The sequence below is a fragment of the Hippopotamus amphibius genome, chromosome 15 (genome assembly GCF_030028045.1).
Source record: "Hippopotamus amphibius kiboko isolate mHipAmp2 chromosome 15, mHipAmp2.hap2, whole genome shotgun sequence".
Lineage (NCBI taxonomy): Eukaryota > Metazoa > Chordata > Mammalia > Artiodactyla > Hippopotamidae > Hippopotamus > Hippopotamus amphibius.
Genome location: NC_080200.1, coordinates 64,137,783 through 64,159,974, shown reverse-complemented (window position 1 = coordinate 64,159,974; position 22,192 = coordinate 64,137,783). Strand labels below are relative to the sequence as shown.

General features: G+C 41.2%; 1 protein-coding gene across 2 annotated transcripts in view; it reads left to right on the top strand.

Moving 5' to 3' along the window:
- ADCY2 (adenylate cyclase 2) overlaps nt 1–22,192 on the top strand; it is a 401,037-nt gene that overhangs the window by 274,401 nt on the left and 104,444 nt on the right. For both annotated transcript variants that reach the window (XM_057708770.1, XM_057708771.1), the window contains exons 8-13: nt 2,418–2,576; nt 3,385–3,517; nt 5,045–5,221; nt 9,113–9,156; nt 12,683–12,763; nt 21,096–21,165. In XM_057708770.1, the coding sequence (XP_057564753.1) occupies nt 2,418–2,576; nt 3,385–3,517; nt 5,045–5,221; nt 9,113–9,156; nt 12,683–12,763; nt 21,096–21,165 (664 nt within the window). The remainder of the gene's footprint in view (nt 1–2,417; nt 2,577–3,384; nt 3,518–5,044; nt 5,222–9,112; nt 9,157–12,682; nt 12,764–21,095; nt 21,166–22,192) is intronic.

Below are 22,192 nucleotides of genomic sequence, written 5' to 3'. Positions count from 1 at the left end.
AAGTAGGTCAGACAGAGAAAGACAAATATCATATGATATCACGTACATGTGGAATCTAAAATAGAACACAAATGAACCTATCTATGAAACAGAAACAGACTCACAGATGTAGAGAACAGACTGTGGTTGCTGAAGGGGAGGGGTGGGAGAGGGATGGATTGGGAGTTTGGGGTTAGCAGATGCAAACTATTACATATAGGATGGATAAACAACACGGTCCTACTGTAGAGCACAGGGAACTATATTCAATATTCTGATAAACCATAATGGAAAGAATATAAAAAAGAATGAACATATGAATCACTTTGCTGTAAAGCAGAAATTAACAACATTGTAAATCAACTATACTTCAGTAAAAAATAATAATGAAAGTTTGTCTTGCTACACTCCCAATAAAAGTCAGGGAAAGAGAGAGCAGCTGAGCAAACTTCAGACATTCTTTGTTTGCTCTCACATACAAAAACAAGCATTTCCATTCCCATTTCTTAAACTATAAGGTGAGGGTAAATACAGGAATTTTAATTTTTTAAGCTGGTGAGGAGAAAGTGCACACTTGGCGCTTGACATTTTGCCAGATTACCTCCAAAATAACACCATGTTGGAACTGGCAACATGGGTCCAGGAACGTTTGCCTGGGTTTTTCCCTGTGCGTCTGAACCTCCACATTTATTCAGCATCTCGTTCACTGCTAACTAAGTCACCACTGCAGAAGCACGTCAGCTGCAGTTCTGGAATATTCCCAGTGCTTAGCAAGACTTTTTTTTTTTCCTGTCATGAAAATGTAAACTGTTCTTAATCAAGGCAGTGATATTCAGGACCCTGATGGTATAAGTGATTAAGGCTCCTCTTAAATTAGAAAGATTGTCTATGTCTATTATTACTGCAAGCTCTAAGCAATTATTTCACCATTTTTCTATAGATCACACAGATTTCATCTACATGCATTAAGACGTTTGGTCAGTCAAGCCATCTGAACCCTTGATCAGCTCATTTCTCTAAAAAAGACATGAAGCACGTGGAGATTGTTCATCAAAGAGTCGAATCATTAAGTGGTCACTTCTGTCACAGACTGGCCTCGTGATTCCCAGGCACTGTTAGGAAGGGGGGACTCACGGGAGCAGGGAGCAAAGGCCCAGAGGGGAGAACCAGGCAGGGCCTGCGCAGCTGTCCACGATCAGTGCTGACCGGGACAGAGTGGCAGGGCAAGCCTCCTGTGTCATGTAGATGCTCCTCGTGGGAGCAGGTATGAAGGGTTTGGGTGACTTTCACAGTGCCCCAAATAGGTTGTCTTTTTTATAAAAAAAAAAACAAAAATAAAAATAAAAACAGGTAAGGAAGGTAGAGAGGAAGGGAAGGGAAAGAGACAGCCTTCTGAATTCTTTTTTCAGGAGGTCATTTATTTTTACATCGTGGACCCATTTCTTTTTATCAGTAGTATGCTCAGATGATGCCACTTCATCATTTAAGCATGACATGCATGCCTGTGTCATTTTGAGATGTTTCAGGTTCATTTTACTGCATCCCACACCTGGTAAGCCTTCCTCCTTGCTTTGTTGCAATCAGCATCACTGCTTCCCTGCACGTTTCCTCTTGGGGTGATTCTCTCCATGTAACTAGGGACACCTTTCTGCATTCTTCTCTTACAGTAAAAATTTAATTGATAAATGCATTTAACTGGCAGAAACAAATAGGCATCGCCATGCATTGCCGTTTTCCCTTAAAGGAAGTTCTTCATTTGTCTCTTTCGATGAGTTGGTGACAGGGTCCTAAAGTATTTTTTAAATGATGTTTTAAATTAGTTTCTTTTTAATGATACCTTATGCGTTGTTAAAGCTCCTCAAAGAGTATTCTTTTTTCTTTTTTGTTAAAGAATGTGCACAATTGAAAAGCTTTCATCTCGTGGTTTTTTTTTTTTAATTCCTATTCAGGCTAAAGTCATTATTAAGCTCACAAATAAGCCATATTGTCTCATCAGCAGAAAATATTCCTTGGGGACCTACATTATGCTGAGCACTAGGAAGGCAAAAAGCATCTCAGATTGTTTCTGACAGTACAAGGCAATGCCACACGAGTCTAGTATGGAAATTCCTGGGCGGTGTCAGCACATGATAAATGCTTGATACATATTGGTTGAAAAAGTGGAAACTACAACCAAAATGCTGCATCATGACCCCTGCCATCCTGATGCTTTACCAGCCAGGGTACTGGCTTGGCGCTGGTGGTTTACTCTGGTAGTAACCAAAGAAAAAATCCTTTCTCTTGCTTTGGAGCAGCCATCTTCTGCCACAGGAGGAATTCCTGACAATATTTCCAGCTATCTGAGACATTCTGAATAATAAAATGCCCAGGAAATTGGCCAGGAATTAAAGGAAGAAGAGGCTGGTCCTGGAAGGTGATGTGACTTCCCTTCTCTTTAGGAAAGTGAGGGACGCCACTGGAGTGGACATCAACATGCGCGTGGGGGTGCATTCCGGGAACGTCCTCTGCGGTGTGATCGGGCTGCAGAAGTGGCAGTACGACGTGTGGTCGCATGACGTTACCCTGGCCAACCACATGGAAGCTGGAGGGGTCCCCGGGTAAGGCGGGACATTGGCTTTCTCTCTTCAGGTAGGCTACAGGGTTAGGAATGATAGATCCACAGGTTAACAACTGACTGCTCAGAGTTCAGTGATTTCCGTTGTCTTGGTTAGTGTCACGTTACTCACACCCAATGGCCTTTTCCATTAACCAGATGGACATGAACTCTCAAGCCCCAATTCCACCCGCCCTTGACTCATGGTCAAAGACTGTGGATGTCAGATCCTAAATTACAGACTTTTACTTCTTTGCATATTTATGAATAGAAACCTAAGTTAAAGATGGTTTATAAGGCAGTGCAGATATATGGTGTTTCTCTATTATTGGTAACTTCTGAAACCGGTACTATTGATAAGCAGACAGTACCATCTGGATAGATGACACGAGAATCTGGATGCAAATGCTGTAATTGGGAGAAGCATGAGAACAAGCAGTGGGAAAGAAAGCCCAGACTTACATACAGATCAGCATACTTCCTAAAATGACTTTGGCATGCATTTCAAAAAAAAAGGTCCTCATACCCCCAAGTTCGCTATGATCGAGTTTTATTTGCTGTAATTCCCCATGTAGGTTTCTGGGAGTGCAAAGAAGCTCCAGATATTAGTAGCTCATGACATCTGGGAGTATCTTTCCGAAGCAGTGGTTAACAGATTATGAACCTTAATTATAGTCAGTTTTACCAAGAACATATAGCCTTTCCTTCACTTGGGACAGAAGAAATGCTTTCTGAAATTCTAAATAAATAGGAAATCTTCTTACACGTTCCTTCTTATATATCCTGATTGTGGCTTTAAAATGGAATTTCAGACGTGTTCACATCTCTTCCGTCACCCTGGAACACTTGAATGGGGCTTATAAAGTGGAGGAAGGAGATGGTGACATCAGAGACCCGTATTTGAAGCAGCATTTGGTGAAAACCTACTTTGTAATCAACCCCAAGGTCAGTATTGTAAAGAGTCTATAATTAGCCTATGACTTCTATGATTAAAAGTGAAAAGGGCAAATTACTGATATTTAATTAAGAACCAGTGTAATTCTTCGCTAGTCTTTGCCTCTAAAATGACTTTAAATGCATATGTGTTTTGTAATAATGGATTCAAATATTTATTAAAGAAACAGTTGAAATGAATCACTTGTTTATATGCCAAGGGTACTGTCTGCATCGAAAGAGTGTGCAGGTTAGTCAGTGTTTATCCACATATATGTTAGTCCATGATGGGGCCTGCCTGGCAGTTAGAAAATTAAATAAAGATAAGGATTTTCCTCAGGGCCTCAGATGATAAAAATCTAATGAGATAAAGTAGGATGACGATATAAGAAAAAGGGAAAGAAGAAATTTCTAGAAGATTAACAAGTAAATGTCATGTAATACACTTGTGTGAGTGTGTTATGTGCAGGCATGGTAACTCTGATGCGATAAAAACCATCCCACGCAGACAACTGCTGTCTCTTACTCTTCACACCACGTGTCAGGCCAGAGCAGGGGGCTTGGAGCTCTCATCTCTTTTAACGCTTCCCAGATTCCTGCCAAATGGGTATTACTGCTACGTACAGATTAAGAAACTGAAGCTCTGAGGGGTTCCGTACCCTCCTCCACATCGCAGGCTGGTAAATAGAGCAGAGAGCGTCAAGAACGACCTCTGAATCGTCGAAACCAATATCATAAAATTAAGGAGACCAGGTTTATGAACGTGTACTCACAGTAACGTCCCTAAAGCCCCAGGTTCACCTTGGGAGACAAACTTCCAACTAAGTAGGGAGTGGATCCGGAGACACACGTGTGACCAGCAGGACAAACTGTGGGATGATGGGGCGGGGGTGGCGCAGGGGAAAGGTTTAAAAAATGTGTGCAGAGGACGTTGTGTTCAGCTCACCTCTGTGCTCTGTGGTGACCAAGATGGGTGGGATTGGGGATGGGGGGTGGGAGGGAGGTCCAAGAGGGAGGGGATACATGTATAAGTATAGCTGATTCACTTGGTTGTACAGCAGAGACTAACACCACATTGGAAAGTAACGATACCCCAATTTAAAAAAGAAAAAAGAAAAAGAACGTTGTGTGCAGACAAAGAACACCAAAACACTGATATTCCGGGCCATGTAGCATCAGAAAACCCCCATTCACCTTAGGAAAAACCACAACCATCAAGAAAACATTGAAACAGATCAGCATATTCTGTTTAAGAATCAACTTTATAAAAACATCCCTTAAAAGGGCTATTATTTTCTCCTGAGTTTCAGTTACAGGTAAGTTTTGTTGCCTGAAAAAAAATCACTCAGCTCCAGCAGCTTGTGGCACTGAATACCACCAGCCACATGAAAGGGATGAGAGCAGGAACCAGGAGAGTGAAGGGCGTGATGTTAGAGGAATCCGCTGACTCAGAGGAAGCTTCTCGGTGGGCAGAGCAGGAAGCAGGGAGGTTGTGCACCCGTGCCCCACCAGGGGTAATACTTTGTTTCTCACCCCAAGGGAGAACGACGGAGCCCCCAGCACCTCTTCAGACCTCGACCCACCCTCGATGGAGCCAAGATGAGGGCTTCCGTCCGCATGACCCGGTACCTGGAGTCCTGGGGGGCTGCCAAGCCCTTTGCACACCTGCATCACAGAGACAGCATGACCACAGAGAACGGCAAGATCAGCACTACGGTACACCCTCCCCACACTCTGGTCCTGATCGCCCTGGCGCTGGGCAAGAGCTAGTGCCCCCAGACAAAAGGCATCTCCTGCCAGAGTAACTTTTGTCTATGATTAGGCTAGCTTACCATCTCGGACCTCTCAGAGAGGCCCCTAGCAAACAGATACCAGGTTATCAATGAGCACCGACCCCGGGTTGCTAAGGGTTTTAACCTAGAGTGATTTTGCATTTTAACTTTATTACCTAAGACTGTTATTTACAACGGACAGTAGCAACCGAGTACAACTGAACTCTTTTTTTAAATCCAGGTTTGTGTTTTGCTTTTGCTATCATGAAGTAGAAAGCCCGAGCATCTTAATAAAAGAACAAATGAAGGCATGATGTCCTTGGAGTTTGAGTGGCATCATTAAAAGTGTCTCTTCATCACCCAGAGGTTCAGGCTGTGTTGGAAGCAATGTACATTCTATTGTTAGAGTTCCTTGTTTACATCATCCCAACTTGCAACAGAGAACGAAGTCCCAACGCTCCTTACAACACGGTCGCTTTCAATAAGATGGCTGAAATGCAGATAGACAATAGAAAAACTCATGAGAGGAGAGAAGAGTAAATACAGTTGAGCACTTAGAAAATTCCCAATGGTATTGTTAGATTTTTAAAACAACCCCTGAGTAAAGTTTCATGCAGAATGGCATTAACTGTATTAGGCATGCATTTGAGGTAAAAAAGAAAATAGGATGTTACATAATTTTGTTTTGTTTTGTTTTGTTTTGTTTTTAATTTTTTATTTTTTTCATAATTCTTAATAGCTGATGAGAAAAAAAAACATACCAGGCTGTCAGGTAAAAGCAGACATTTCCAGTCTTCCTGTGTCCCATACTTCCCAGTCTGTCACAATCACATACCCAAGCCCAACAGGCAGGGCCCCAGCATCCTTGTTTTGTCTTAGTTATATCTCTTCTGTCGACTTCCTTTGTCCTTTTTCAACTGAAAAATAAATGACCTGACAGAATATCATGATCCATCAGGCAGTCAACGAGGGAGACCCCAGGGCACGTCCTAGAGGCGTCTGCATGGGGAAGAGAGGGACCCTAAGTAGGAAACAAACAAACAAACAAGATCATTCCAGGTGTTGCTGAGGGCCGTGATGAAGAGAAGGTGGAGTAACATCTTTGGGAGTGAATGGCGTGGCTACTCTGGGTGGAGTGGCTGGGGACATCTCGGAGAAGGGGAGGAGTCAGTGGGAAGGGGAAGTGGCAAATACAAAATTCAGTGACCCTGAGATGGAAATGAATTGGTGTCTGTGAAGGCAGAGAGGAGGCTGGTGTGGCTGTAGTGTCATCAACAATAAGCAAGGGGAGGTCATTAGGGTGAGCAGCTCTAAGTAATCATGTATAATTTATTCTGATTGTGATGGGAAGTCGTCAGAGAGGGTCTTAAGCAAGGGAAGGGCATAGTATAATTAATGCTCTGGGTAATGGAGCGAGAGTGCAGGGCTCCGAGGGAGGACGATGCCCTCTTATGCTAAGATTTCAGTATCGGAAACAGTGAGAAGCAAACTCAGGGTGTATTTTGAAAGTGGAACAAATAAGACTTGGTGATGGAGTGGATATGTGTGAAAAGGAGGGTCAAAGATGAGTCCACACTTTTTTGGCTGTGCACCTGGAAGAATGATGATGCCATGAACCGAGATGACAAATGCGCAGGGAAAGTCAGGGGCTTTCAGGTGGAAACATCCAGGCTTTGCTAATGGACATCTTCAAATCAATATGCCTTTTAGACACCTAAGTGCAGTTGGCTGTGCGAGTCTGGAACTCAGGCAGAGGTCTCAGTTGGAGGTGTGGATGTGAGAATCATCAGGTTTTAGATACTATTTGAAGCCATGGAGCTGGATGAGATCATAAGAAGAGATCCAAGGAGGCAGGCCTGGGGCAACTGGAACCTTCCAGCCACTAGACCTGTTAGAGGCAAAGCATCCTAAGACCCTAGGATCCAGTTGTCAGAGAAAACTGATGCTTCTATCACTCTTATAGAAAAAAAATTGGATAATTTCATCTCAATACTCCATTTATTATTAGTACTAATGGCTAATATCTCCCATCGAGATTTGTTAAAAAGCAGCAATTAGTTGGTTGGCTGGCTGGTTGGTTGGTTTTCAAGCAATAAGAATCATATTAAAACATGATTTTCTGTACTGCTTCATATGTGTACCTGTGAAAATAAGGCCTTGCTTTTCCAGATGTGTTATTGATATTGTTGTGGCTGCTAATTTCTTATCCGTCTTTATTGTCTCAGGTCTTAGGAGTGACTGTCTCCCTTACTATTTCAACAAAACACCAAAGGAAAGATTTCAGCCTGACTTTAATCTGTTATTATGTGTTGGTGAAGGTGCCTCTTTCAAGAGAGTTGAAACTGGCTAAAGATTTGAGCTTCAGGAAATTGTGTATAAAAACCAGAGGACCTCTGCAACAAGCTCAGCTTTCTTGACCAGCTGGCCTCACCAGTAGCAGACACAGAGCCTAGGGACTGCCTTCGCAGGGATAGAGGATGTCTGAGGCTTTGGTTAGCACCTGACCCCCCCAGGACTGTGTCCCTTACTCACTTTCAGAAAGATCCCATTGTCATTCATATTCATAACCTCCCAGGCTTGAACACTGTCATTGCTGAGAGCTCTTTCTTTTTTGTAATCCCCTGTGCAGAACTTCATTGACTCTTGATTTAACATGGATAGGGCTGGGGAATAATGCTTTATTTTACTTTATATAATAAAACTTGGGGTTCAATTATTTTTTTTAAGCCTTACCTTTCCATAGGCTAAATATATTTCCTCATCTACACTTGGAGATCAAAGCTACAAAGAAAACTTTATTGGGAGACCCTTTGTTCCAACTTTAATTTCAATTTCTACCACATATATATAAAAGTGAATCTTGTGTTTTTTTTTAAGTCTGTTATTGAACTTTTGGCAGTGGGACCCCTGACCACTGATTAACCCTGACCAGTGTCTCTCTCTCTCTCATTGGCCTTTTTCAGGAACTACTAGCACTCATATGTAGATTTCTTCTTTTTGGTCAACAGTTCTCAATTTCACATACTTAACCGATAGTCCCATTTCTTTATTTTTTTTTTAATTTATTTTTGGCTGTGTTGGGTCTTCATTGCTGTGCGCAGGCGTTTCTCTGGTTGCAGTGACAGGGCTACTCTTCATTTTGGTGCACGGGCTTCTCATTGCAGTGGCTTCTCTTGTTTAAGACCACGGGCTCTAGGCTTCAGTAGTGTGGCACACGGGCTCTGTAGTTGTGGCTCACAGGCTCTAAGATGCGGACTCAGATGTTGAGGCAGATGGGCTTAGTTGCTCTGCGGCATGTAGGATGCTCCAGGACCAGGGCTCAAACCCATGTGCCCTGCACTGGCAGGTGGATTCTTAACCACTGCACCACTGGGGAAGTCCCAATAACCCCATTTCTTAACAGCCCACGTCACTGATAAGTACTGACTAGAGATTTTATGATTATGTTTGTGTCCTGAAGCCTTTTTTAAAGTTTTTCTGATGCCAAACTGCATTTTCACATGATTTAAGTTGCCTACAGTAGCTTTAATAACAGTCCTCTACAGGCATTGTTTGAAATCAAATCTGCAAATATTGGGATGGAAATTTTAAAAATCCGGACAACAGTCCTGACATTTCCAACACCCAGGGTTTATAGATTACACCAACATTCTAAATATAAACTGACTTTTTAATCAGGTTTCACATTTATAATTAAGCTCTTTTTTTCCTCATGGGTAGTTATTTGTTACCTAAATGATATTTTCCATGATAGAAGATGAAATATACATCATTATCATTGCAAGGCTCTTACAGTATGTTTTTGGAAACTAATACTCTTTTTTTTTTTTAATAGGATGTACCAATGGGTCAGCATAATTTTCAAAATCGCACCTTAAGGTATAGTATACGTGTATACATTCCACTTTCAAAATTTTTAAAGGCTTAATTGTTTTTTATTTATTCCTGAAAGTAATTATCATCAATTATAGTAATTTTGAAGGCTACATCTGAAAAAAGAGCAGCTACTTGTGAAAAGCCTTAATAAATTGCTTTCAGCTTCTAAAAATAGGATTATTGGTGTTGTTTTATTAGAGTTAAAAGAGGGAAAAGGAAAATAAACACTTTGGAACTTTAAATTGTTTTCTTAAAATGATTCTTCTTCATATTAATCTATAGTAAAGAACTGAATTTTCTTTAAATGAGTATCTTATTTAAAGTTTTATTTTGAGGTTGACTCCTAGGGATAAAAGCAAGGTAAGTCCAGCCTTTCTATAGTGAAAAGAAGAACAGCCCACCCTGCTCAAAAAAAGAATAAAAAATGCTTCCACAAATGTGCACGGGTCCCTGTTGTCATCTTCACAAGATCACAGACACTGACCCTTTCCCTTATTCGTGTTTCTCTAGCTTTGAGGCTCGGGTTCTTTAGCATTGGTTTGGGAGTTAAGTACTTCTTACTGAAGATGTTAGGATAATTAATGAAAGGCCCACAACTTAAGTCAGCTTTTCTTTCCCCACAGAGACGTGAGTGTATTCCTGTAGAAAATGCATTGCGCGAAAATAGATCATTGTCTGCCACATCTTTATAAATAGGGCACACTCTTCCCGATCCCTCTATGTGACTTTCGTTTTATTGTAATGAACTCTCATTTGTATCTTGTGTAAAATTTGAAATTTTAACATTGACATATAACTCTTAAGGCCCTATGTTATAAGGAAAATGGGTTCTTGGGCTTTGAACTGTTATTTTTTAAGTGGCCAAATTAAAGAGAGCTTAAGATATTTAAGAAATATTTGGGGCCCATTACATACCTTGAGAAGGCTTGAGTCTTCGGGCCAATAAGAGACTAGCACATCTGCAAACAACTGTCTACAGAATTTCATGGACATCCTTTCGCTTTCTGTGTGCTATGTCCTCTTATCTGCCTGCTCCTCCCTGCAATTCTGCTTCAAGAGCCTATTTACGGAAATTACAGAGGGAAATACCTCGTGCAGCGCCAGTATGGTGTGGCCAGTGTCTTTTGAGATGAGCACTGCCTGAAAGACAGTGATCAGAAGCTGTCATTTTTATCTGCGCCAGGCATATGGGAAATCTAATTTCATCCCTGTAGGGTTACTGCAAGATAGATGCAATTGGCATTATCATTTAAGGAGGGAAGAAACCGAGGTGCTGGGTTAGGAGACGACCAGAGTCACGTGGCTGGGGAGGCAAGACCACGGTTATGTCCAGGCTCTGTGACACCAAAGCCTCTGTTCCTAGCTGCGCTCCTGTCCGGCCTGCCCTCCTAAACACCCCTCCATGTCCACTCTGCATTCCTCAGTGGTGGTTGATCTTCAGTGGCCCCAAGCCTCACAGAGAGAGCTGGGCTTTCAAGTCACCCTCACCTGGACTTCCTTCATATGTCCTGCCTATGTAACATGGCCAAGGTCATACAATCTCTCTGAGCCCCCAGCCTGGCAGTGAGTGGGCATCACAGGACAGTGAAGCATCTTCTGAGATAAAGCAGGACCTCCTCCACGCCTCCTTAGAAAGAGCAGCCCAGGCCTGGGGGCGGGACAAGTTCGGGAGAAAGGAGTTCGGGAGAAAGAATGGAGAGGGATTGGAAAGAGCGGTTGGGGACACTGCGTACTGGGGAAGCCTACGGTGAGGCCCAGAGGCAGGAACAAGGACAGGAAGGTCGAAAGTGCTGAACCCTTGAACGTCTGAGGAACAGAGCCCTGCTTGGTGGATTAGGAACACCTCGTGGGGAGATGATCAGCCCCAAGGGACTCCTGTCACGTCTGTAGCGGAGGTCACAAAACCACAGAGACAGGGAAACTGTCTATATGGTAAGAACTGTTGTCCAGACAATGAGCGAATACAAAGGATGCATAGTAATAGTAAAGCATGGGCTGCGTCGTGCGCCGCATTCACTGCGTTGAGCACCACACAGGCTTTACCTGAGCGAACCCTGAGGAAGCAGATCCACCAGGGCGATGCCGTTGGTAGCCTCCCGGGCATCTGATTGAAGGGGTAAAATTTCCTCTGAGCCCAAGGCACCTGCACTGTTTCTTCTCAGACCTGGAGACACTCTTTGAAAGAGAAAGCCACCAAATTGAAGTCAGGAATCTCAACGCTTGGCGTAGGGCCGGTAAAAAGACAGGGAAGCGTCTAAACTGAAGGCGGCGCCCCAGCCAGCCGTAAGTGGGAATGCGCTGTCCCAGGGGCTTGCCAGGACGCCTTGCTTTTTTCAGAAGGAAGATCACAATTAATTTGCCTTCCAGTTTAGCTTGGAATTTGGCAGGCTGAAACCTCTTAATTCCGTTGCCTTGGTGTCTACAGGTGGAACACTTAATATTAGTCTGTTTTTGAACCCGCACTGCCCTTGCCAGTTTAAAGAAGGCAGGACCTGAAGGTGTGACTCCACAAACAATGATGTAATGTAGTTGGAGTACCCATCCATCTCGTTAATGACAAAGCCATGAGATTTAATTACAGATAAATATGACACTGCACACTTAATACTATTCTTATCTATACAGAGAGGCAGTTCTAAACTCAGAAAAGTATTATTTTCATTCCAGAGTAGAAGGTCTATTCAGTGAGTAATTGAACCAACCACAAGACAAGAAGCCTCGTGCTTACTCCCATGGGACCTGGTGACTTGCAGACACCCAGTCTCAGGTGCAAGCTGGTTCAGGCCAGTATGGGAAGGGACAGACGTGATTATACTCTTTGCAGTAGATGTTTAACTTTCAAAAACGTATTATTTCTATTTTCTCCTGTACATCCTTCTCATGCTAATTGTCAAATTAACCTTGGAGAACTCAATATCTTGGCACAATTTATTTGCAAAGCATTTTATATTATGACTGAAGATTATTTATGTCCAAGGTCAAGTGAGTGGTCTGCAAGTGTAAGTGAAGTTTTCTGTGAATAGCGCTTTCCAAATACATACAATGAAGCTTTGACATGTTTCAAATAAGACTGCAGTTCTGCAAATTCTTGAAAACTGACCAAGGAAAACATGAAACAGGAATGCTTATTTTGTCAACCAAACCAAATTTTTGCAAGGGAATTTCCAAAGCCAGTATGTTCTGTCATAAAATAAATTTATACAGGCAACAATTCAGGGGCTAGTGCATCTCTTAGGACAGAAAGTTCTTTTATCTCAAACACCAAGTACATATCTTTCAGTGTTGCTTTTTAATTTCACTCTGAGTGGTAAGGCAACATTTTACAGCACCAAAAACTCTAGCCAATCCATTCAATCCGCAGAGTGGCTATATGTTAATTGAGAAAAGGCTGCACATAGACTGTTGTTTCCTTTTTTAAAAAAAAATCAATTAACATAATCAGATAGAGGTTTTGGCATCATAGATACACATGCTTACTGTTTAGTTTAGTGATAATATCCTCACACAAAATATTTTCTCCTTCACATAGAACCAAGTCACAAAAGAAAAGATTTGAAGAGGAGTTAAATGAAAGGATGATTCAAGCAATTGATGGAATCAATGCACAAAAGTGAGTACTTTTTAGTCTTAAATTATCATTCATCTCTTACTTCAACCCTATTATTTAAAGATAATGACATATTTTCCAAAAGAATTTCACCCTAAACTCTGTCATACTTATCATGACAAAGCCAAATTTTCTGAGACAGTTCATTTATTTCACCTCAATTATTCTTAATAATAGCTTTTGTTAATAGTAGATCATCTTTTAAAATATTTTTAATTCTGCCTAATCAATCCTCCCCGAGTAAATTACTGGTAAACAATGTGATGTGTAATTATAGAGAGAAAAATTATAGCATACATAGTGTGTTCAGTAAGTATATTTTTTAAAGATCAATAGAGATTCCACATGGGAAAGTCATTAAGTTGTATTGTGTGACATTATCCATTCAAAACGCATTTATCCCCCCATGAAAAATCAGAGAGTGTGGAGCTACCTGGGTTCTAAATCCTGGAAGAGGGTCTTCAGCACTGGAATCTGAATTCATGGAGGCAGTGAGAGGAAGACCATTTCTTCGGAGGTCAAAATATCATTCAGTCTATGAAGCCAGGAATTGCTGTTGTGTTTCAAATGGTGCAAGAATGGGGGAGAAAAGATTTAAAGATGGTGGTGGCTTTCATGGCCTGGACAGAATGACTGCATTCACTGGCCTTGGAATTCTTCTTAGTTCACATGTCACGACTGAAATCATGGAGTGCAGTGGGTAAACAATTCAGTATGCTGCCTGGCGCTCATTAGATGCTCCATCAATGTTTGTTGAATTAGACTGTGGTGAAAACCTTAGTAGATCCAAATGAAAAGCTTTTATGGAAAAGTTTTCATCCTTATGGAAACCTGTATAAGTTTTATCATGAAAGTTGAGTCACGGAAAGTGTAAATGATTTTCACCTAGAACTCTACCTCCAAAATTAAGTTACACAGCTTTGCGAAATGCATGCCTCTCCTAGACTGTGCCTTGTAAGTGTTCATCTCAGAATATTTACAGGATGGGTGAAGGAATCACGTGACTCTGTGTGTGTGTATGTGGTGTGTGTATGTGTAGAGTTGCATATGTACACAAAAATGTATCTAGGTCTGGCTAGAGTTGCAATTCAGACATGCAGGCACAGGGGACGCGCACCTGCCTAGTCCCCTTTGTATACTCCAAATAGATAAAGCCTTCCACCTGCCGTAGAGCACTCAGCACACCAGCAGTGCCTAGACAGATGCTCTGCTTTGCCTGGTACCAGGATCAAAGTAAAAAAGAGACTCAGCTCTGCCCTGATCGAGACCTCAACACCTCACAACTGAGAAGCAATGACTACCTGGAATGTACTGGCAGCTAAAACCCAGGGAAGTCTGATTCCATACAATGTAGCTTCGTTCAACTGGAAGAAATAGCACTTACTACTCTGTAACCCACTGGAATAAAATACAGCAGAACAAAGAAGAAATCTTGTTCCTTGACAAAGTTTAGCCAATTACAATGATAATAGTAACAGTAAAAAAAAGAATGTATAAAATCAACCTCAGCATGTGTCCATGCAGGACGCCTACCTTGTTAAACTACTTTTATGCCCACCTTTTAGAATGTTCCTGCGAAGGGAATCGTTAGAAAGTACAAGCATTGGCTCTGCTTTATTTTTGTCAAGGTTGTTTGTGAATTGTCTGTCTGTACTGTATCATTTTGTATTCAAATACATGGTTAGTTACCACCTTTGTGTTTTAATGTAGTTTTATTCTAAAGTCATGGTTAAGCTTGGTGTAACTGCTTATGTTGTAATTTTCCCAACACGTTTCCGAAATCAAATGAGGGAAAATGTCATGCTGTACTCAAAAATCAAAAGGGAAATGTTTTAAATGGAAGCTATTATGCACCTATTTTTTAATTAGCTTCACTCCCGTTCTGTTACGCCCTACGCATTAACCTCTCGTGTTCTTTGATAAGATGTTCTTCTGATCTTATTTGATTTTCCCCTTGAGGATGCAGTAGGGACTCCAGGCTTGATGTACCATTCAGTTGTTTTCTGCTATCGACATAAAACAGTAATTTACATGCAGATTTTCATGTATTCATTTATTTACTCATTTAGCAAGCATTTGTTAAAGGCTGAGCAACGTCATCGTTTGCTCTCATCAGACATACATACCAAGACCCACGGCGCAGTGTTACCCCTCAAAGCCCTGAGTGAGGGGAAGAAAGATCGCCACAGATGCCCTACAGTTGTGACAGGTAAAGAGGAGCAGGACAGCACAGAGAAAGAGTCTCAAGTTTCCTGGAAGAGGCGACCCTTGGGCCAAATCTTCAAGGAAACTAAGAGAGAGAGGGGGAAAGCTTCACAGTGTGATAACAGGATGCACCTGGGTCAGAGGTGGGCTTCCCAGGCTCTAGCAGGATCAGGACACAGGACGCCCCTGCAGGAGTCTCTCACAGTAAAGAAGCTTGAGTGGGAAGCTAGATGCCCCGAGAAGCACCTTGAAGTTAGCCTGAAGTGGTGGGGCTGGGACCTTGAAGGGTTCTAAGGGATGACTGTGTGGTCACCTCCATCCTGCTGGTGCTCAGGGGACTCGTTAAGACAGGTTGGCCCTAGAGGGAATGCTGCAGAGACAAACCAGAGCTGGCCAGGCCCCCTGAGGATGGCTCTTGGGGCAGAGGTGTTGACTTAGTGTGGGTGGGTGGTGTCGACTCAAGAACAAGGCACAACTTGAGAGGAGTGAGCTAAGTTTTATTTGGGGCAAAATGAGGATGATAGCCCAGGAGACAGCCTCTCAGGAGCTCTGAGGAACTGCTCCAAAGAGGCAAGGGGGGAGGTCAGTGTACGTGTGAATGTGGGGAAGTGGGGGGGGGACATGCAGTCCAGCACACACTTCGGCAGAAGGTTCTGCTGGCCACGAGGAGCAGACGTCTCTGTTAGTGATTTTAGTGCTTCTCTAGACTTGAGAAGATGCAAGAAATTGGGCTCAGAAAATTTCCTGAAAATATCTACCTATCTGAAGGCCTGTTCTGCCGGTTTTTCCCAGAGCACAGAGCACCTCCTTCCTGATCTCCGCCCTGCACTCCTTTCAGGGTGTGTTGAAGGGCCGCGACTGCAGTGGCCAGTGACCAAATCCTTGTAGAGGCAGATGGCAAGTGACAAGTTTTAGTTGGCAGCTAGGTGAGAGGGAAGAAAGTGTATAATATACAATAGGTCTGCACCGAGGAGGATTACCAGAAGCTTTTCCCCTTGAGAGGTGCAGAGTGGGGAAGGGGAGACCCTGTGGGTGGAGGGGGCCCAGGCCATCCCCCCACAGAGCATTTTTCTCTTGGGGAGTTGGGCGCTCCTGTAAGATCATCTCAATAAAGGTGTGCTGTACAGTTAAAATTCAGAATGGGATCTCCATGGCAGGTTCTTCCAAACTAGCTTTAAAAAAAAACAGTAGGAAAGAGGTAATGTGAACAGTTCTAAGGGGAAGAAACAGGGTCCTCTGTGGTGCAGCAAAGGAGCTGGTGAGTTAGTGAAGGACACGGGATCCACATTCAATTATGTCTGAGTGGAGTGGAGTTTCTGCACAGATGGTTGACCAGCAGACCCCAGGGCTAAGGAAGGATCAGGCTTCCACAGCAAGAGACCCCTTGTCCAGCATGATTTATTTCAGCTGCAGGTCCGTGGCCCACCTTTCCCAAATGCCACAAGTCACCCAGGGCCTTAGCGCACAGCTGAGGCCACTTGAACCTTTGGATTCAAGGCTGTGTAGATAGGTGTGTTCATCAGCTGGAGCTGCCAGACAAAATGCCATGGGCTGGGTGGCTTAAACAACAAAAATTTATTTTCTCACAGCTCTGAAGGCTAGAAGTCCAAGTCCGGGTGCCAGCGTGGTCGGTTTCTGATGAGAACTCTCTCCTTGACTTGCAGAGGATGGCCGTGTGGCTTTTCCTCAGAGCTGCGCAGAAAAAAGAGACAGAGAGCTCTCTGGTGTCTGTTCTTATAAGGACACTCATTCTCTTGGGTCAGGGCCCCACCCTTATGACTTCATTCAACTCTTAAATACTTCCTTAGAGGCCACATCTCCAGATACACACATTGCAGGTTAGGCCTTCAACATATGAAGTGGGAGGTACAAACATTCAATCCATGACAAGAGGAAAGTGGTCTTCTCTCTATTTCAACATCCCCTTTGCTGTACCATTCCAGAATAATTCTGTGTGAGGATGTGGGTGTACTTTGCCCCTCACCGCAAGTCAGGATCTTGTTTAGAATTTCCTTTATTGGCCTCAGCCTAGCACAAAAACAACTTAGTATAAATTAATAGAAAATCATTTATTGTGTAACCCAGGGTCAGAGTTGACTTTCTTTGTGCCAGAGACCACTTGGGTCAGGAAAAATGTCGGGACACCGTGAGTATTACACACATTCTCCATTCTCTTCTCTCTCTGTGGTTCCAGTTCTCCAAAATATTTGACCTTATCATCCCACACAAATCTTTTTTACTCCAAAAATCCAAATCACATTTATAAATCTCTGAGTTTCTTACAAATCAGTAATGGGAACTGAGGCCACCTCAGAGAATCCACAGAGACATGAGGCCTGTGGGGAGGGTGTCCTCTCCTTAATGCTGAGGACAAAAGAAAAAGAATTGGCCCATCAGTTATGGCTTCAAGGAAGAAGCCTTTGGCCAAACCCGACCTGCTGTGGGAAAGAGAAGGCACAGGCCACAATTGTGGGTCTGGAATTCTCACTGTAAATATCTTTGCTGCAAGGGGATTCACCTCAGAACTAATTGCCATAAGACTTTTATGCCATAAAAGATAAAATAAAGGAAATAAAAGAGAAACATTGAAATGGACATCACCAAACATTAGCAACAAAATTCTTTAAGATTTGATTGTGAAAAATAAAAATGCCAAAAATACTTAGATGTGCTTAAAATGTGTGGATACATGGTTATAGTTGTATTTGGGTGTATCTTAGGGAAAGCCATGATGCTTTCTTTCTCAAGATCCCTCACCTAGGATTCAGGATCTAATGTCGAACATACATTCTTTTTTTTTTTTATTGGACTATAATTGCTTTACACTCTTGTACCAGTTTTTGAGGTACACCAAAGTCAATCAGCTGTATTTATACACATATCCCCATATCCTCTCCCTCCCTCAACTCCCCCCCACCCTCCCCATCCCGGCCCTCTAAGGCATCATCTATCATCTAGTTGATCTCCCTTTGTTATACAGCAACTTCCCACTGGCTATCTGTTTTACAGTTGGTAGTATATATATGTCTATGCTGCTCTCTCACTTCGTCCCAGCTTCCCCTTCACCCCCCGCCCCCCCCCCAACCCCGTGTCCTCCAGTCCATTCTCTGCATCTGCATCCTTACTCTTGTCTTGTCCCTGGGTTCATCAGTACCATTCTTTACAATATAAAAAAACCTGCTCTAAGTCTCTTCAGATTTCCCTGGGAGTAAACTGAACAGAGGAGGGGCGCTGCTGTTTCTTACCAGTATGTGTAACGTATATCGCTGGTGACATATATCCAGACTATACAGAATGTCCCACCACACGCCCAGTCCTTATACGTCACCAAACCATCTAAGGCACATTCTGTGCCAGATACCACAATTCTGTCTACATCATGTTTTTCACTATCAAATCGCAAAAAAAAAAAAAAATTTCACCATGTTAAGAAATTGACGCTCATCAGGAATCATACGACTATTTCTTTCTGGGGAGGCTAGGAGCTTGATTCTTCTTTTGCCTTCAACTTCTATTGCACGATAAATTTGGTAGAGACGGCAGGAGAGAAGAAGCTGCTGTATCTAAATCAGCCAAAGGTCCAACGATTAATGCTCTTGAAGACTATTGTCAATGACTAGCTGCCTTCTATATACTTGCCATAGCTTGGTAAACTTTTGGTTTTGATGAGTGGGAGAGATGACTGTTCACTGAAGATTGATATATTGTCATTTTCTAGTATAATGAAATCAAAACTGTGAATCAATAGTTATTTTATCCATTATGGCAAAATAATCTTATGGCTGATTGGTTGTACAGCAACACTGCTTGCAGCCAAGATTCTTATGGGAAAATACCTGGAACCAACTATTGGATTCAGTCATTTCCCCAAGCATCCATCCAGGGATCCGGTCTTATGCACCTGTGTTGGGTGTTGGGGACACAAGGAAAGCCAGACCTTGTCCTGAGTGCTTCCTGTGCACCTGCAGGACAGGTAACTAAAGCCTAGATATGGGGGCCACTCTAACCAATGAGGAGCTGGTTTCATCTCCACTTTATAAACTTCACTCATATTTTATTTCCAAGCTTATATTATCCAGGAGCATTTTTAAAATAGATTTTTCGTTCTCAAAGAAAAAAAACTTTTTAATAAGTTACTGGCATACATTATTCATCATTTGATATCCATAATGAATACACAGTTCTAAAAATGAGTATAGTTAAAATTTATCTTAAGTTTTATTTTCTGCTCCTTCTAATATTAACCAACCTTTGATTCTTCCAACTAGTGCCTTCAGGCAGAACAATAACCTATCTCTGCAGCTGGGGCAGTCATAATATCAAAAAGAAAAAAAAAGTTTATTTCCCTGATACCTAAAGCTTATAACCTTGAACCCAAAAGTATTTTTATAGTTCTCACTTTTAATGGCCGTCATTCTAGAATATATGACTGACTTCTGGGCTGCCATTGACATTGCACTGTCTGTGGTTTAGTCTCCTGGGAAACTCGAGTTCATCATGGTACACGTGCTGTGAGCGTCTTTGGAACTGTCCAGGCACATGGCTGTCCAGTTAGCCCTGGAGTTGTTCATCCTCAGATGCACTGGTTTCCTGGGTTAACTTGTTGTCAACCCTAAAGTAAAACCTCAGTGTACATCCATTTAGACCTGAATTTGAAATCAGGAGGTAGCTGTCCCTGTCGATTACAGGGTAATGTGTGACAGCTCACTTGGTCTTTATTCCCAGATCTTCAAAGGCCTTCCCCATTTATCTTTATCTCCCAAATATGTTGCAGGTAGTGAAAGTCCATAGAGATAGGACCAATGGGTTGGAAAAGTACTACATTTAGGAATTCATGGGAATTGATCATTGTTTACACAGGTTTAACATTTTATATACATAAAACATAATTTTATCTATAGGAGTATATATATATATATATACACACACACACATATACTCTCTCTGTCTATATACAGATATATAGGTATAGATGTAGAGGTAAATGTAGATATATACTTATATACACTTGAAGATATATATATAAATATGCAGGTATTTATGCATAAATACTATATGCATATACATATGTAATTCAGTAATTATTTTTTTAACTATAAAAGTCTTTTAAAAAATCAGAAAGTAGAAATAAAAATTCCTCAGTGTAATGACTTAACCTAGGTGGTAATTTATTTTGTTAGTATTTATTTCTAGATATTTTTCTTGATGCATAGATTTCTATTTTTCCTTACATTTCTGTACTCATGACTATAAGAATGTGTATCTCTCTGCTCTCTTAGCTTTATTTCATGAAGTGTGTGTTTATTTTATTGCAAAATGTGTGACTGTACCAGGCATTATATGCCCAGCTTACTCGGACATACACTCAGGGTGGCTGTTTAACCTGAGATCATACACAATGTTCTAGTGAAGGGTTTTGTCTTTAAGGTCTTTCTCTATCTCAAGTGCTTTCCCAAAACAGATTTCTGAAAGTCAATCAATGTGAAAGAATGCTTCCTTTCATATACCTTGAGAGATACATGTATTATGTATGTGTATTTATGTGGGCATCAATGTACTATGTTAGTGGTACGACCTGATTGCTTCTTATGTTAGTATTTGTACCCATTTTTTGAAATCTGTATTTAAACATGATTTCTTTTACTTTATAGAAATGAAAAACATGACAATGAAAGTATTTTTACTATGTGAAAGGAGTAAAATCTTCTTGCCTAGATCTTGAAGCCACTCTAAATCTTTCTGATGCTTTGTGTTATGTTCCTTGCTATAAGCTAAGAAAAGTGGTGCTTCTCTATGAACCAAATCCTTTAAGAGATGAAAGTACCATGTGGTTTCAGTAAGGCATCAGGGAATAAATTTATTGATGTACTTGAGTCCTTTTAATGACATCTCCCTGATTATTTAAGTTGGATAACTTGAGTTTCAATTTGGTATGATGGTTTGTAATATAGAATTTTCAAAGGAGGGCAATGTGTGAATAAGAATATTATATTTGCAGATACTGTTAACAAACGTAGATTCCATATTTGGCATTATGAAGAAAGAAGAATGCAAGTCATTTTTAAAAAATAGTTCCAGATGTTTGGTGGGAGGTTTGGTTTTATGATGTGTCTGTCCTTTTTATTTCCAGGCAGTGGCTCAAGTCTGAAGATATTCAGAGAATCTCGTTGCTTTTCTACAATAAAATACTAGAAAAAGAAGTAAGCTATTTTATTTCTTCAAAATCAGTCATTTTTCCAAAATATTAGTTTGTTTTTTTTTAAATTCCATCATGAAATTTTATTCATGGTGTTTTACATGCAACATTTAAACTGCCTCTAACCATATCTGATTTCTTTCTAGCTTTTCCTGTAGTTCTTTCGTGCCCATATTGTTTTACCACATTTCTGGTTACCAAGCTTCTGTCTTTGGCTAATCACCTCTTTCAACACTCCTGTTAGTAAATGATGTCTGTGAGTTGTGGCGCTAAAGGAAAGGGAAGAAGTTAATATCTTGCTTTAAGTGGGAAATTTTCTTAGAAAATGTTTCAAAAGAAAGCAAAATCCTTTCTGATAAATTTACAGTGTCTTTACACAAATTATTTTAACTTTTTGATAAAACTATGAGATTTACATTCAACCCCTGTTTGGGAGATTTAGAAACTTTTAAGTTTTGTTGCATCTAAATACTTTCATATTATGACTCCTAAAGTTAGAGCTATTTCAGGCACAGATATATAAGCAGACATTTAATTTGTGCATGTCAAGCTTAACCTGGATTTGCTAGAATGAAGTAAGTAATTGTTGCAGAAAGGACAGCTGTTCTAGGGTGGCCTTATTCATTTGCCTTTTGTTTTGTGTTGATCTAGAAAAAAAGCTGGTTAGAGGTAATTTGCATCATCTAACCCTATAATTACAGTCTTAGTTTGAACAAAAGCTACTGTATTAATGGCAACAGTCACAGCACAGGTATTAAAACTCTGTTGGGAAAATTCAGTTCATTGTTTTATGGATATTGAGTGGATATAGAAAATACCAAAATTCTTTCCAAAACTCATCAAGGCTGGATTTTACAGTTACACGAAAGCTTTCTTTTATACTAGTTAGTGATCAAGAAGGTCAATTTTCTGCTTCTAAGCCAGGGACTTTGACTGCAGGCAGTTTACCAAATTAATGTTTGATACAATTTATTATTATTATTATTATTATTGAACATCTTAGACACTGATGACTACTTATTGTTTAAATG